Consider the following 17326-nt stretch of genomic DNA (forward strand, 5'->3'; position numbering starts at 1 on the left):
CTCGGGATTACTATTATCCAGAACTTTTTTTCGAGATTTCTCATTTTTTTTCTAAGGTTTTTCCTGAAGTTCCTGTCGAGATTTCTTCTATAACACTTTGCTGAGTTTCTAGCAAGATTTTATTTCTCTAGGAATTTCCTATAAGGTATTTCGAAAGTTATCTCAGGAGACATTTTGAGGAAAACCCGTAGAATAATCCCTGTAATAACTTTGGGAGGGCTCCCTAAAGGAGTATCCAGAATCTCGGGACAATTTTTGTTAAAATTCCGGAAAGAATTTTGAGAATAATGCAGAGAATATCTGTAAAAAAAATATCACATTGATCACTGCAAGAAATCCGGTAAAACTACAAGGATCAGCCTTGCTCTGAAAGAATGAAAGAGAAGAAAGTCCAAGGTAATTTAAGAGAAACTCTGTGAGATATTTCATGACCAAAATCGTAATTCTGAGAGAAGTTCCAAGAGATACTTCGAGAGAAATCTCAGGTAAAACTTCAAAATAAACCTCGCGTAAACTTTTAAGAAATTCCTGTAGGAGACCAGGAAGAACATCTCGAAAAAAGCCCAAAGCAATTGTTTGAGGATATCACAGCAAAAAAAATAAAGAAATCTCTTGAGGTACTCTTACAGTAAATTCGTGAAAACTCCTTCAGAAACTCGGGGAGGAATTTTAGTAGAAACCCCAGGAATAACTCCTTTAGCAACTGTGAAGGAAATTCCGGGAAGATCTTCTGGGGAAGTCCCAAGAGGAACACCGGAACTGCCGTAATTCTGCAAAGTGACGTAAGCGCCATGAAAAATGTCGATATTTTTGGGTATATTATATATAATATCTGGTGTAAAAATAACACTTTGGTATGCCTGCTGTATTAGAATGCAAGATCTAGTCGTAATCTATAATATGTGGACAGTGTTTGCCGACCTCAAAATATGCAACGGAATTGTTCAATCGCGAAAGAAAAACACAGATTGGTGCTACTAATCACTAGAACATTTAATCGATGTTTCACTTGAAACTGATAACTTAATACTAAAGGTAAACAATAACACATAATGTACACGATGGGGTTTCTCGTCATCGATGGCAGTGCTGCCAGTTATTCAAACACGAATGAGGCACGATCACTGTCCACTCAACAGAAAGAAACTTAGAGGATGAGCAAGAGTTTTATGCATAATAACCAAAAAATGGGCCAAAACTATCAATGTCGCTTACGTCACTTTGCAGAATTATGGCAGGGAAAATCGCGTAAAATTCCACGATTTATCCCGACAGAAATTCCTATAGAGTATTCGGGATAAATTCTAGTAGAAATCTTTGAGCAAAACACTGGAGGAACTTCGGGAAGAAATAGCATCCCCGTGAAAAACTCCAGAAGAAATCGGTTGGAATTCAGAAATCCTAGAAAGAATCCAGAAGTATACCTTTCCGGAAAAAAATAAAAAGGAGTACCAAGAAAAATAGCGTCTAAAAGGCAGAAGGAATTTTATAAGAAATCCTGCGAGACATTCCAGAAGGTATTTCTAACGAAGTTACAGAAAGAAACCCTAACGGAATTTCTGTAGCGAAATTTCTATATTGATTTTTACTACCTATTTACCAGGTTTTTATTCATACGACCCAATGTTTTTTTTTTGTCGGAATAAATTTCCCTGAGTACTCAAGATATTCCCTGAGGATTTCCGGTTTTCCAGGTTTTTCCAGGTAGTAGACACCCTTCCAGCAAGACAGTTTACCTCTGTAGTGGCTGGAAGATGCTTTGATCCTGAATTTTTTTGAGCAAGCGGTTCTGCTTAACTTGGACTTTCTTCCGAAGCCGTAGGCCGGAAAACGTTTTGTATACCTAGCAGGATTTTGATGTTGGAATAAAAGCGAGAGCCCTTTCCGACAAACGGATAAAACATTTTAATAAGTTTGTCAAATTTGTGACGGTAATTGATAATAGCAGTCGAATTTCAGCATCTGGTCCAGTGTTACACCAAGATAGTCGGCCAACCTAAGGGGCTGTCCATTAATTACGTAAGGGAAATTTTACGATTTTTCGACACCCCCACCCCCCCTTGTAAGATTTTTTGTATGAGAACCCAAATATTTTTGTATGGCGCGTAAGATTTTTCAAACCCCCCCTCCCCCCATAAACCCTTACGTAATTAATGGACAGCCCCTAAATTGGTTTTACCTTAACTTTCTATTTTCTTTGTGACTCTTGGATAGAGTTCTGCACTTCTTGGAGGGAAACGATGACAAATTTCTGCGTCTAATATTCGATTGCTACAATAGTGGATCAAATTTCGTTGTCGCAAACTATGAAAAATTTTACAATATCCCCTGACTAGAAGAGTTTGACTTGATATGGATATTTTAGAGTTTAATGGATCGACAAAAGCATCTAACTGGATATTTTTGGTAAAATGGTCATTGGCATCTGTTGATAACTGTGGAAGTCTTCATAGAACACTGAGCTGTGAAGCAGGCTATGTCCTAGTTGATACGTTACGCCAAAAAGTAGGCAACAACTCTCGCTGTAGCTCCGAAACGGTCGTTTTCATTTGTCAACAACTGCAATTATTTGCATGAAGAGAGTCAGAAACAATCAAACATAGATATTTTAACGTATATGAACAGCAGCAACAAATAACGTCGAGTTCAATGAATGTGATACAGAAATTAACGATAAAAACATGGAGATATTGTACAAGGTAAATCTATTACACATATTTATTCTTTGGTAGCCTTCAAATCTAACTCATACTTTCTAATACGTTCCTGGCTTTCAACTTCTAGCCTAATTCTAGCCAATGCAATCCTTTCATCTCGTTCCATAGCAAGCTTTTTCAAATCCATTTCGTGCTGGAGTTGTAGCCGCTTCATCTCCATATCGACATGACTCTGCTCTCTGGCCAGGCATAATTTGTCCCGCTCCAAATCTAATTTCTGTCGTTCCAAGTTCAACTGCTGCTGCAGCTTCATAACTTCAAATTTAAGCTTCTTCTCCTGCATTGTCACCAGCTGCGAAACGGATGACATTTCTGTGGCTGGTTTTTTTCTCGGAAACCTTTCCACGAGCGTCCGGTTTGCTGTAAAATCCGTTTCGCTATTGCTGGCCGTTGATGGTTCAGGCGTATATTCCAGTCGTGGCCGATTGATAATTGCATTGTAGTCTTCAATCGGATCCGCATTGCCAGCGGTGTAATTAGTTTCTTGTAACTCAGAGTGTGTAATGGTGGGTTCGGTTTCCTCTAATTTGATGAACACATTTTCAGTGGGCATCTCGCTTTGAGCATGACTAGGAGTGGACATTGAATCCAGCTCCGAGGAAAGGACTTCATTAGTGACCATTTCATCAGTATACTCGTCTAGATCGCTTGAAATTGCTGCTCCTAATAAAGACACGCTGCGGGCTTGAACCAAATGTCCGTATAAGCGCTCCAATAGGTCAAAATATGGACAAACTCTTTTTAAGTGATCTAAAATTAGATCATGTTAAATTAAACATGGAATAAGAATCGGTTAGAGAAATTTCATTAGTGAACATACTGCTCTATGAATTAAAATGTATGACAAAAGGGATGCAAGGAGTGAAATGGATTAAACATGAGATGAATAATGCGTTGGTACATGGTACATACCATGATACAAACATTCCTTGCCCTCTGCTATTAGTTTAGCGCCCTCGTGTGCCTTCCATGTTGCTGCGGCCAGAAATGTTGTCTTCAAATTTCGCATTTTATTTTTCAGTATCTGCCAACTAAGATGTCGTATAGCAGCCGAAGCCTTTTCACAAATCTTGGCATAGAAAATCTGGGCTGTAGGTTTCTGAAAGTATAAGCACGGGCTACATAACAAAAATGAAGGTTAGGCATTCAAAACTGCTTACCTCGAATCTGCCTGGGTGAATGCCCACTTCCTCTATAACGTGCTCTAGTAGTTCATGTGTTTGAATCTCGTTCCACCGAATGGTTGGATTCAATCTGCGTCGAGTGTGTTTTTGTTTGGCACCAATATACTTTTAATAGATAATGTTAATAAGTGATACAAACAAGGAAACAGGGAAAGGCGATATGAATCTTTTAAGTACCATCAGGGTACCAGATTCCACTCATCTAAAGCCAGTTTCGCAGAAAAAACATCATCTGTTGAATGACTGTTAAGTAAAATGTAATGTTATTGCATTTTATGTTAGATCAATCTAAGTACATGTCAAGACTAATGCAGAGCTTTACATAAAAATATGATTTTAATACAGCTGATGAGACCAAAGTGGTCCTAATTCCGCTCACGAACAAATTTATGTCATCTTTTAAATACACTTTTCCGAAAAATTATATTAGGGGATTCACAGCGTAAATTGATTAAACTGAATCAACTTCGCGATCACCAAGGCAATCTTGATTATTTCATTCGCAAAATCATGAAACATTTCAAATAAGCAGAAAATCATGACTTACGCAGCAGTTTAGTCTGTTTAGTGAGTACCCTTATTATTTTTGCAACTCTATGTTTTTACAATTACTTTTTCCTGTTCAGTGAGAGCGTATAATAGTGATTAAATGCGCTGCGTACTAAAATCGGATTTTTACGTAGGGGCATCCATTTAGTACGTCACGCAAAATTTGGGAATTTTCAACACCACCCCCACCCACCCCTTCGTATTGGTTTTTCGTATACTTAATACATTGCTAGTCACACTTTTAGCAACCCCCTCCCTCCTCCCCCCAAAGAGCGTGACGTACTTTGCCCAAGTATTGTTTTGCGTGAGCGGTTGTTGGAACACATGAAATTATCCACAACTTTTTTGGGCCCAATAGCCGCTCCAAAAATATTATTTGTTTTTATCATTCAAGTTATTCAGTCAACTTTACATAAAATGTCTTAGCTCTCATCTAATTTATATTGTCCAAGAATATCAGCGCCGAAAAGAGTGTATTTATGCGTCAAAACTTGGTTTTTACAACAGTGAGCGGCTACTGGTACACTGACGGTATTGAAAAAAAATTGCCTGAAGGCTTAAACAGGTTCATATATATATTATTTATAATCCTAATGTGAAAAATAGCTTACCCCATCCATTTCGTCCATTTCATATGGCTTATTTCCAGTTAAATAAATCAAATTTACTTCAATTTCTTCAACTAAATTACAAAAACATTCATGCAAAGACGCGACTACTAAAAGTTGTTTGGCGACTAAATACTTGTTTTTTTTTATAAAAATATTTACATTTTTTCCCCGTCAGAAATAACTCGTCCTTGGACCCTCCAGCATTAAACATCGAAATTTCTTGAGCCTCTCAACACTGAAAAAAATCCTGCACCCAAAAAAATATTCACCTTAGGTTTACGTGAAAGCATACATAGATTTTTTCCACAATACTTTTCACGTTAAACTAACTGGGGAGTCCAGTAATGCAAAGCCAGCCAGATCCTGGTTAATTATATACAGTTGCCAGATAATAATAACGTGATTTTCTAGTTTATTACCTACAGCTGTCAGATGATTATTACAGATTATTACGTGAAATTTTAATACATTACATTGGATTTTGTTGATAAACTTTAAATGCATTTCCATGATATTACTTGTGATCCTTAGATAATTATTCAGTGAGTTGTAATGCTGTCTTGTGTATTATTTATTCGCTTAAAATCGGAGTTTTTGTAATTTATTTGTTATTTTAATAAAATACTCAAACTCTTTTTCATGATTAATAGCATCTTTTGATGAAATAAATACATTTGTTCGGAGGGACTGACGGCGAGTGTAACCTTCCTTCTTCCATAGGGCACTGCACTGTTTTGAATTTGTATGGGATTTTGACGTTTCATGGCCTTGTTGTTTACAAAATTTCTGTAAGAGTGAAAGAGAAGGAGAGAATTTCATGCAGTGCCCTATTGGACCCTTGTCCTTCATTTCCATTGCTCACGCATGTGGATGAGTATCGAGACAATGTAGAATTACATAGCTGCCTATGATGTAACGCGCAAGCTACGGCCGACCAACACGTGCTGCATATAGCAACCGAGAGTAAACGGGGGAAGATGTCCTCATCCTGGTTTCTTTGGCTAAAACCGCAACTAAATTAAGTTTTATTATGATATGGTCTTCTACAAAGTTGTTCATTAGGGCATCAACTGTTATTCTTTCAATTCTGAGTCAAATTGAACTCGCCAAATCGGCGTGTTGTATGAGAGGCCGGAGGTCATCCAGTTTCCCATATATTTGGACCGTTTGGACTAAACATCCCATACAAACCTTTAACTCATTTGCGCCAGCTCAGTTTTCAACCGAATGAGCTGAATCTTTCCCAGATTGTTCTTCTTATCCAAAGGCACGATTCTAGAGGGTGCCCCGTGCACGGAGAAATCAAACTACCTAATTTTTGGGTCGATTTTACTCAAAGCTGAGTATACACTAAGAAAAATCCGCATCTAGTTTCCATGTGCCCACACAGAATTTTGCTATCAAGCTTTGCACTCGAAAAATAAATGCATCGCACATAAATTCAAATTACGCAACCTTGCGTGGAGAAGGTTTATGTGCGCGCATATAGATTGTAATAATGGAGTGAGATGGATTTTTGCCAATGTGCGGATTTTTTTAAGTGTATCGAATAAACTAGTTACCCAAAATTAGGTTGCTTTCCCTCTTTCCCCCACCGATGTTGTCAAAAACAAACAGAGATGCGTCTACCCAATGGGGGTCCTTGAGTCCAATAAGCCAATTTTGAGTAAATGTAGGTACAGTAGACGTTCGATAACTGCAACATGTTTACGTTTCACTTACCGAATGAAATTCGATAACTGCAACAACTGACAGACGTCAAAGAACTGTCAGTCGCTGCAGAATGCAGTCAATGTGCATTCAGAAAACATCGCACTGCAACAAAAGTGCATGCGAAAAATATCGCATAGCTGTTGACATTCCATTTTGACAGATAGCGGTGCGATAACTGCAAAATTGTTGCACTTAGCGGACTTGCACTTAAAAAGTATTGCAGTTAAACCGTTTGCACTGAGCGAACGTCTACTGTTTACTCAAATTTGGGTTGAATGAGGGGGGGGGGGGGTCTTGGGTTGAATTTACCTACTCTTAAGTATATTTTTTTGCTGGAGGAAAAGGCAATTTACCTAGTGTGAGTTTAATCGATTTACTCAAATTTGGCTTATTGGGCGGAACTATGGGATTGCGTCAAAAGAACTCAATTTTTGGTAGTTTGGTGGTTCCGTGTGGAATTTTTCGACATTTTTGTATTTGGGCCGGTCTAATGTTGCCAGAGGCTTTAACCAGTACAACGCGCTGTTTTGCTTTAGTGTATAGCATAAAACATCGAAATTTTGTATCATAAAATATCGCGCCAACTGTCAGCAGAACAAAACTCATAAAACTTTCAAAACAAACACTCGTTTCGCGTGTTGATCCGGTTGATCTCGAACTTTTTCAGTAATTTCTAAATGATTTACAAGTTTTTCAACTGCTATAAATTGATTATTTGCCCGATTTAAGTAGTAAGTATATGGTTATGTTTGGTATAGATCTTAGTTTTCATTGCTTTCCTACTAACAGCATCAGAGAGGTTACTGGACTAGAATCATGTCGCGCGTTACTCGCATCAAACACGTCCTGAAGGAGCAGGAAGCCAACGAATTCGATGTCCCGACGGAGAACCAAACCATTGTCCGTGTGGTGGCCAGCAGGGGGAACAACCTTCATGAGGTGGAACCGGCCAATGAGGGGGACGAGCGCTTTCTCGTATCGATGCCGGTAAAGTTCCGCAAAAATGTTTGGATCAAAAGGGGCGATTTCGTGCTCGTTGAACCGATAGAAGAGGGAAACAAGGTGAAGGCGGAAATTTGTCGCATCCTTACGCCGGAACACATCAAGGTATTCGAGCAGGAGGGTGTGTGGCCCAAACGATTCACCAGAAAACGTGAACATGAAGACGATTTGGACGAGGAAGGCTTGGTGCGGAACACCAACCGACAGATGGTCGAGGAGGACGATTCCAGTGAGGAGGAAGATGAGAGCGCGGATGATAGCGAGGAGGATGAACGAAATTAGGTGCGACGGATTTCTCTATAAATAATTTCCACAAACTAAATATAAGAAGTTTATTCTTGTACAGAGAGGCAGAAACAAGCTTCGTTTTGTTTGCTTTATACTTATATATACATTAAAGTCATGTAACGGTCTCTTTATGTAGAATAAATAGTTCAAAAAAGTTGCAATTCTTCCATGTTTGGCATTGTCCAAAATCTGCATTCATATGCTTCTAAAGTACATGTTAGTAGTTGATTCTGTGACATCGGAATGTAAGGTATTTGCCAAGCAAAAAGTTTCATTATCCTGCGTATTTTCAGTGCAAGTTTACTAATCACGCGTATTATTGTTAAACGAACGAACCAATCTACGATCGAAAATCATCTGCATACACTGACATCAAGTCAAGTGTAGGCCATGAATTTGATGGAATGCTGTATTCGTCGAAAACAAAAATCAGTGTGTATGTTCGGTGCTATGCCATTGGCTTATATTTCGTTTTTGGTTTGCGATAATTTGTTGCTTTTATTTTGATTAATTTCACTACTATATTTACTAATATCTAGCGTTGAATTTGCTACGACCAGAGAAGAAGAGAGCACTTTTTAGGTAGGTACCTAATTCTCAAGTTTGAGAACAAATTTGTAAGGGACTACTTTAAAATTCTTGCTTTTGCGAAACTTACATTTGATTCGCACTAGCAATAACGTTGGAAAGGTTAAATTATCAAGCTATGTTGTGGGAATGTCTTATATCCTAGATAATACGCAAATCTTAAAAATTATAGCTACAATATACTGATGTAAAAGATTGGCTAGAAATTAATTTTGTTTTGAGAAACTATTTTCAACCAATTTAAAGAAGCAATCAGATTGATGCCCAAAGTTTGCATCCGGTAATCCTTTCAATGAATGATAGAAATTAATGATCATTTAATGTATCTCGAATCCAACCGCCCAGATTTTGCGCCATCGTTCCCAGTTCGTCAAAATAGTCTCCAACGGATCCAATCTTTTCGAGCTTCACGGACATTAGTTTGTCCAACAAACCGAAACGAAGAATCAAATCGTTATCCTGGAAAGCCTTCTGGAGCCATGATTCTCTTGTGGTTTCAACGTTCTTCACCAGGTTATAATTATTCTTCTCAAGCTCAAGCAGATCGAAGTCTTTCAGAGACACACTAGACACATAAGTTTGCTTTTCATTTTGAGATAGACTAATGGTTTAGTATAGTTCCGTTGCGTAATTGGTTGTGATGTGGACTGTCGAAGGATGTTAATGGGCGCCATGAGTAACTAGTTTATTCAAAAATCAGTTTTCCTTTTTTTTAATCATATGTATCAGCTGCAAATACACTAAATTCTGTTTTTACGCGATTGATGCGTTCGCGCAAAAAAAGATCGTGTAAAAAAAGTTCGCGTAACTTTGAGAAATCGCGCAAAAAAATCCAAAGGAAATTTTTTTTACGCGATTTGTTCTCCGCAAATGACCAAAATCGCGTAAAAAAAAGTCGCGTAATTTCGAGAAAATCGCGTAAAAAAAGTCGTGCAAAAAAAAATCGCGTAAAAAAAAAGTCGTGTAAAAAAAGAATTCAGTGTAATCAGCTTCAAACAATGAAAGAGAAACGATCGAACTGTACAACCTGCCCTCGTGAAACTTTGCAAAATCTAGCCAAACTAAAACAAATTGATTGTATTCAACGAAAAACCGCTACCTCAATAGATCATTATTCGAATGACTGATATATTCTATTACTTCCTAAGAGATCCGAAAACATTAGAGCAACAGAGTAGGTATCAGTGGCATATCTGCGTTTTACATTTACACTTAAAATTATTCAACACAATAAAATAAAAACATCTTTTCAGGACACTTCGAACTGAACTGGAAGTCGAGCTGTTAAAGCAATCACATTCACAAATATAGAACATACAGTCAATTATACACAGAGAGCAGTGGGAGTAAGGATAGGGAAGCCACCTACTATTCCACTAGACGACTACAAATTCTTTAAAGTTAGTTAACCACCTTCACCAGTTTACCTGTCTCTTCGAGTTCCTTTTCGTCGAGTTCCTTCTGTTCGCCGTCGTCGTTCTCCTCGGTGTCGCCCGGATCCGCTTCGATTTCGACCACTTCCACAAGGTCCTCCTCCTTGGAGCCACCTTCCTCTTCCTCGATGATTGGTTTGCCCTCCTGGGAGGTTATCTTTGGTGATGTTTCCGAGGAACTGATTGGCAGAGACGAAGGCCTTGTCAGCTTGCTGCTACCGGCGCCCACCGTTTTGAAAGGAAACGCAGGCAACTGTTCCACCTGCGGCGTGTGCACTGCCACAATTTCCGTTTGCGTTTCGCAGCTATCTTTGAGACTGCTGGACGACGTTTCCATTGCCATTGTGGAAGCGGACATGTTGGCATTGGCAAAGAACTGCATGCATGTTACAATGTCTTTTACGGATGTTTGTAACTGTTGCACCTATAATAAAGGGGAGAAAATGGTTATCCAGTTCAGTTACTTAAAAACTTTTTCCCTAATAAATTCGCGACTTCCCCAGAAGTTCCTACCTGATTCATCAGCATGGAGCACGTCTTGGTCAGATCTTGCACCACAAGCACCGAGCTGTTTTCGTTGTTGATCACATCTAGCTTCATAGTGTCGGTCGTTCCGTTGGCAGCCTGGCTCGGCTGCATGGCGGATACCTTCTTCCACAGCGCGTTGATGGCTTGCATCTGCAGCTGTTGTATCTTGCGCTCGTTTTCAAGCGCAGTTTTCGTCATTTCCATATCTTTGGTCAGTTTCAAAATGTAATCTTGCGTTCGCTTCTTCTGCAGAATGTCCGCGATGTTCTGGCCTCTCTTCCGTGTTCGATAGCCGCGCCAGATTTTCTGAATGACTATGGCTGAGTTTTCGGTGGTTTTGTTGTTGATAATCGTGGCACCATCCAAGATGTCTTTCTCTTTGGTTTTAACGAAGGTTTGACCACTTTGCTGGGCGGCCTTGTTCCGAATAGTTTTCAGCTTGTCAATATTGATAGCCTCGCTGTCTTCGTCCGAGCTTACGGCATTACTGGAACCACCGTCCGGTGGAGTGGCCTGGGCACCGTGAGCAGAACCTTTTGATTGGGCCGATAGCGCCCTAGAGTGACTATTGCTGACGTTGGTCAGAGTCTTACGAGGCGAAAGCGAAGGGGAGGAACGCTCGCTGCTGACACTATTGCTAGTGCTATTATTGGTGGAAGTGCTGCGTTTTGTTGGACGCGGACTTGAACTCTTGGTAGCACTTGTCGGTATGCCTGCAGCACGGGTATTATCTGTGTATGAAAATGCAAGACTATTAGTTCTTAAATCCAGCTAACAAACCTCGGAATGTTACCATCTATTAAAACAGTAAATGTAAACATGGTTTGAATAACCAAATGGAAGAACCTCTTACATGACAGAACTGTAACTTCAGACTACTAGATCGGACCAGGTCAATTGCCTTCTTTAGCGGTGTTGAGATAATGGATTACTGCACGAATTTTGTTCTGGCCTGCTTACTCTCACACGAAATTTGACGTTTGGGCGGTGTCGGCACCGCTCAAACGTCAAATTTCCTGTGATAGTAAGCAGGCCAGCATAATTCGTGCAGTGGACCATACCATATTCTGAATCTGCATGTCAAACTGAGCCGAAATCCAAATTTTCATGAATTTTGATGCCCGGGAACCTATTTTAAAATCAGATTGAAGTTTGTATTGGAGCGATTTGTTGGATCACCCCTCGTTGCATTTTGTACTGGGCGGAGCTGTCAAACAGCTGCCCAGCTGTCAAAAGGTGATTTCAAAAAATCTCTAAGAAATTGATTTTAGGTACCAAAATAAAGTTCTAAAAATCTGAAAAAAATCATAGTGACTCAGAAATAGGTACTCTTTCGTATAAAATCAAAATACCAGTACAATTTTCAAAATTTAAAAACCCAATTAGGGTACGGTCTTTTTTTCAAAAGTTGTTAAAAATTGGCGTTGGCCGAGTACTCGGAAACGCAGTTGTGCAAAAACTGGACAGTTACATATTAAATAATACGAAGTTCCATAATCGGATTCACAGCTATCACATGCAAATGAATCAGCTTGTTGAATATTCGCCATGTGATAGCTGAGTCGGCAGTGGCCAGACAATGCTTTGACCAGAATGCTGCAATTCTACTTTGACAGATTTGTTAGATACTTCGCCACCCCTAGAGATAGCTCAGCACAATATTTATTTTTTGACGACATCACTCCAACAAACTATTTCAGTATTGTTTGTGCTGAGTGGCAGCCCAGGTATCAATCTGAATCATGTGATGCTACAGTGCGAGCTAACTCATCAGCCAATTCATTTCCAGCAAGATACAAGGTGAACAGCGTTTGCTGAATTTAGCTCCTCGATTTGAGTTCGACAAGTGATAACTATCTTCAACTTGAAGTTGGCTTAAGCAAGTGTTTTAATAGCAGTCTGGCTATTTGAACGAAATTATATTACTTTGCCCATTACGTGCTGCTGAAGTGCTGATTGCACTCCGCACATAAGAGCAAAGATTTCGGCCTGAAAAACGGTGCAGTGTCTACCAAGTGAGTAAGACTGATACAGCCTTAGCTCACGAGAATAAACACCAGCACCTGCTCGACCTTCGAGAAGGGAGCCATCAGTGTAACATACGATGCCGTCTGAAATACTTCTCTCCAGATATTCAGATGTCCACTCTTGGCGGGAAGAAAATTTCGTGGGAAATGTTCTGTACGGAAAATAACAAGCAATTGTAAGATCACTTGGAACAAGGACAACTTTGTCCCAATTCATCAAAAGTGGAAACAACGACGTGTGTGTTGAACTGTGGTTCACAGGAGTTTCCTCTAGTAAACCGAGTACCAATAAGCGGTAAGTGCAAGAAAGTGCTTATTGTTTGAGATGAATGTGTAGTGGGGCAACGTCAAAGCGAACTTCGAGCGCTGCCGTAAAAGTTGAAGAGAACGCTCCAGACATCGCCATTACGCCATTAAGGCGAAACTGGAAGCATTTCCTCATTTTTTGGTTTTTGATTTTTTATTAAATAACGAAGCAATATTTTCAAAATCGGTTTTCGTGCACATGTAAAGTATGGATCAGGGTATCTTCTGATTTTTTTACGCGGTAGAAAATGTTTTTCGTTTTTGCAGAAACCATTGTTGAACAAAATTTCACTTAAAAATGGTTTCTGCAAAAACGAAAAACATTTTCTACCGCGTAAAAAAATCAGAAGATACCCTGATCCATACTCTACATGTGCACGAAACCCGATTTTGAAAATATTGCTTCGTATTTTAATAAAAAATCAAAATCCAAAAAAAAATGAGGAAATGCTTCCAGTTTTGCCTTAAGCACATCCTTTGGAGATGGCTTAATTTTGATTGGAGATTTCTGCATACATTTCGCCAAGTTTTCCCATACAAGCTTGTATGGGCACCCCTTTAAACTTAACCGATTTTGTTCAAATTTTGAACGTAGCCTCTAGGAGTCCAAAGCAATTGAATCAAGAGGTAAGACTTGACGTTTTTCGATTTTTTGTTATTTCCGTAATTTCAAAAACCATCGTAAAAAAATTCGTCATCTACCGTGACTTGACTTTTTCTACGACGTTTTTTGAAATAACGCAGTTTTTTTACGACGTTTTTTAAATAACGCGGTTTTTACGCGGTACCGTTACCGCCGCAAAAAAAAACTTCAGTGTATGTAATTGAATACCGTCGTGCGGGGTGTCATTCGGCCACTATTCCGCATGTTTAGAATACGACGGGGATGCATTATGTGTGCTAAACTACTAGAATACATAATTCTAAGATACTTTGCATCCGTCGCATTCTCTGACTTATATTGAATCCGTGGGATCACTGGACCAATGTGACCCTCTAGGCCCAATGTCACCCCAAATGGCGGTATATAAAGGTTTTTAAATTCGTGTATTAAACAATACCATCTCTTTCCTGTTTCTGAACATTCCGCAACTTGTGGACGACGGTTGAGACACCACTTGAATTACCCAACGAGCTACGCCAATCCAATATGATAAAAAAAATCTGTCTTACCTTTGGTTTTGATCGCCTTCGGAATCTGCGGCGTTTGCGGTTGCGGCTGGTTGGCACAATTCTGCATGTTCCGTTGCACAATCGTTGCCGGCGAGGTGGTTGGACCGCAGTCCGGACTCATCAGCGACTCCGGCACGGGGACCATTTTCGATGCGGCTGCCAATGGACCACCCATGATGACCTGACCGGCTGGTGGTTGATCTGGAAGGAGGTTCGATTAAGGTTGATTTGTGACTGATTTTCAAAAAAATGTTTTTAGTATAATGGAATTTATATGCACTTTGGAAAAGATAGTATATCTTTTGAATGTGAAATTGTGCAGCTGAAATTAACCTACCGTTGTATAGATTGGCGCCACCAACGTTGACTTGCTGTTTCGACAAAACAATGCTTTCGTGCATTGAAGCAGTCATAGGGTTACTGTTATTGTTCCCGGAGGTATTCAGCATATTCGGATCGAGACTTTGCGACATAATATTATCCGACGTGATGTTGTCGATAAGCGATTTTGTAAGTTCAAACAGTTGATTCCCACCACTGGTGTTTTCAATCGTGCTGGAGGTCATCAAGTTGGTGGAAGTGTTTCCGTGATAGCTACTGGACATGGTATCCGGCGAGTGCTGACGACCGCTCAGTCGAGTCACTGAAATCAGATTGGTGATCAGGATTGATATTTAAAACACAGTGTATTTTTTCAACGTACCTCTAGGGGACTGTATTCGGCTTTGTCCTTTTCGCCTCAGCGATGACGGTGAGTTACTGACGGGCGTAGTGGTTCCATCTCCTCCCCCACCGGAACTTTGTTCCTGTAACTGCCGCTGGTGTTGCTGAGCTTTGCTCAAAATCAGCCTCAGCTTGCGTTCGTTTTCGTTTTCCAATGCTTCGCCGGACAGCGGGCAAACCGTGCTCAGGTAACGTGCCAAGGCGACCTGTTCACCCACCCGAAACTGGCGACCACGTCCCTGGCTGTACAACCATTCGGCTTTTAAACTTTCGATAGCCGTCACAACGAACCCGTCAATCATCTTAACGCTCATGCACCAGTTTAGCACGAAGGGTCGGTAGTCAAATCCACTGAAACAGATAAATGACAATTTAATTATATGTACTGCCCAATTGTTTTAATAGAATTCAATGCCAGTTTAAATGTTTTTGTTTCGTATAAAGCATGCAAACTTAAAACCAACTCGTCTCACGAGACTCTGGATCCCCTCATTGGCGTAGTAGGGGTAAATGATATGGCGTTCCAGGCAAACAAACAATGCAATGATTACGAAACACGTAAGAGAGAGGGGCCTTATCTCTCTTCCTCATGTAACAATTTTATATAGAAAAGTTTGAAACGTTGTATGAATGAGCCGTGACATGTTAAATCATGTCTTGGGACTGATTCAACATCCTAGCTTTTTAGTAGGTATACTCACATTGAATTCCCAGTCATCTGAACACAGGGATTATCCGCTATCGTGATGCTGTTGAGATTATTCAAATGGCTTAGCGTGCACATTTCGTTCAGATCGGAAATGTTATTCTTTGCCAACGTTAACGTTTCCAGCGAATGGGGCAGATACTTGTCGCACTGTCTCAAGTGAGCGACCCTGTTACCATTCAAGTATAGTTCCTGAAACAAACATGATTAGGATTCCTTCTCTTGCAAATCGTCATTTCAAGTGTTCAACCTTCAAGTTTTTCAGGAACGAAATGTCCGAAATGATTCCGATGCTGTTCTCCGACAGATTCAAATACTCCAGACTGGTATTGGTGTTCAGATGCTCGATAGTTTTAATGTTATTCCCTTCCAGATTGAGGTGCGTCAAGTGAACCAAATCCTTCAGTCCCTCGATGGTTAAAATTCCATTATAGGCAAGGTTCAGCTCCCGCAAGCAGTGCAGTCGGCAAACGCCGTACATCCGGAGCAGTTGATTCTTACATAGCGATAACTAGAAGAATAAAGAAGAATCGAATAGTCATAACACGGTCATTGACCCAGAACAATTAAAAATCAATAAACCCACTAAAATAAATTAGCATTAAGAAAATACGCACCTTTTCAATCTTAAGATATGAATCGATATTGTCAATCTTCTGCAGTTCATTGTCGTCCAGGATCAGCACTTTGTACTGCTGTGCGTCGTCCGTTTTGGGAATCTTCTTTAGGCATTTTTTCGACAAATCGAGAACCAGCTTCTGGGAGTCCGCGTCGATTTCTGCAGAAGAAATGTACAAACTTGAGTAATATCGAGCAAAACCCAATAAAAATAACAGTTTTCAAGTTTTTCCCAAACGAATTGAAAACATGTTTGATTTTTCGCTTTTTCCGTCAAAATTTGAACTTTCTCTTTGCAGTTTCAACGGTCACGGTTCACCGTATCATACGGAGAAAAATTTAATCAAATTCAATGTAAAATACAGAATATTTACCCATTTCTGTTGAATTTTTCGCTTGCACAACACCTTTTTCACCTGAAAACTGTCAAAAGATATCCTTGTTTTTCACTTTTACTTTCCTCTGCACGCTCGCGTCAGAATACCCATTTTTTCATTGCTATCTCTGTCGCTCTTCAAGAGGCCCCATTTAAAAATACCCATTTTCAAGTTGGGCGGCCCAACTTGAAAATGGGTATTTTTAAATGGGGCCTCTTGAAGAGCGACAGAGATAGCAATGAAAAAATGGGTATTCTGACGCGAGCGTGTGGGCTGAATCCTTTTTGTGTTTTCTTGTGGTGGGAATTTTCGCACAAGCGTCGGCGTCGCCGAACGAAAAAAATAGAAAAAGACACTTTGTTGGTTCTACTTTGTCGATGATTCATAGGGGGTGCGAAATGCACTGTACCAAAATACCATAAACTTTACGCATGGATTCCTGCACGAATTTATGCTGGCCTGCTGACCTCACAAAAAGTTGAGCTAAAATGTCAACATTTTCTGTGAAATTAAGCAGACTAGCATAAATCCGTGCAAAGGGCACTGCACTGTTTTGATTTTGTATAAGATTTTAACGTTTCTTGGCATTGTTGTTTACAAAACTTTGGCTGGACCATCACAAGGTGGCGGTAGTAAGCAAACGTCAAACAAGAGCAAAAATCAAGGTAAAAATGATGCCAGCGCCGCGGGTGGCCATTTGACGTCTGTTTATCTGTGCTAATGCACTTATAGAGCTTGCTGACGTTTATTCGCCTCTCTCTTTCAAGCTTGCAGGCGGGATAG

General features: G+C 39.9%; 3 protein-coding genes across 4 annotated transcripts; 1 reads left to right on the plus strand and 2 right to left on the minus strand.

Moving 5' to 3' along the window:
• Positions 1-2690: 2690 nt before the first annotated feature.
• On the minus strand, positions 2691-5216 carry LOC109420073 (uncharacterized). 2 transcript variants are annotated; one of them, XM_019694377.3, is made up of 4 exons: positions 5062-5216; positions 3878-4006; positions 3630-3816; positions 2691-3467 (listed from the first exon to the last, which is right to left on the minus strand). In XM_019694377.3, exons 1-4 carry the CDS (start codon positions 5077-5079, stop codon positions 2719-2721), a joined length of 1083 nt encoding a protein of 360 aa, XP_019549922.3. In that variant the 5' UTR covers positions 5080-5216; the 3' UTR covers positions 2691-2718. The 2 variants fall into 2 exon arrangements, with proteins under 2 accessions (XP_019549922.3, XP_062704757.1); XM_062848773.1 differs by lacking the exon at positions 3878-4006 and having other exon boundaries at positions 5062-5213.
• Positions 5217-7371: 2155 nt separating this feature from the next.
• LOC134287982 (probable RNA-binding protein EIF1AD) lies at positions 7372-8225 on the plus strand. Its single transcript, XM_062851405.1, has 2 exons — positions 7372-7505; positions 7564-8225. Exon 2 carries the CDS (start codon positions 7591-7593, stop codon positions 8056-8058), a length of 468 nt encoding a protein of 155 aa, XP_062707389.1. The 5' UTR covers positions 7372-7505; positions 7564-7590; the 3' UTR covers positions 8059-8225.
• LOC134287980 (uncharacterized) lies at positions 8095-16652 on the minus strand. The gene is made up of 9 exons (XM_062851403.1): positions 16541-16652; positions 16166-16326; positions 15799-16059; positions 15544-15740; positions 14823-15193; positions 14457-14762; positions 14120-14320; positions 10599-11344; positions 8095-10509 (listed from the first exon to the last, which is right to left on the minus strand). Exons 1-9 carry the CDS (start codon positions 16542-16544, stop codon positions 10054-10056), a joined length of 2703 nt encoding a protein of 900 aa, XP_062707387.1. The 5' UTR covers positions 16545-16652; the 3' UTR covers positions 8095-10053.
• Between the last annotated feature and the right edge of the window lie 674 nt (positions 16653-17326).

This window comes from Aedes albopictus, chromosome 2, assembly GCF_035046485.1.
Source record: "Aedes albopictus strain Foshan chromosome 2, AalbF5, whole genome shotgun sequence".
NCBI lineage: Eukaryota > Metazoa > Arthropoda > Insecta > Diptera > Culicidae > Aedes > Aedes albopictus.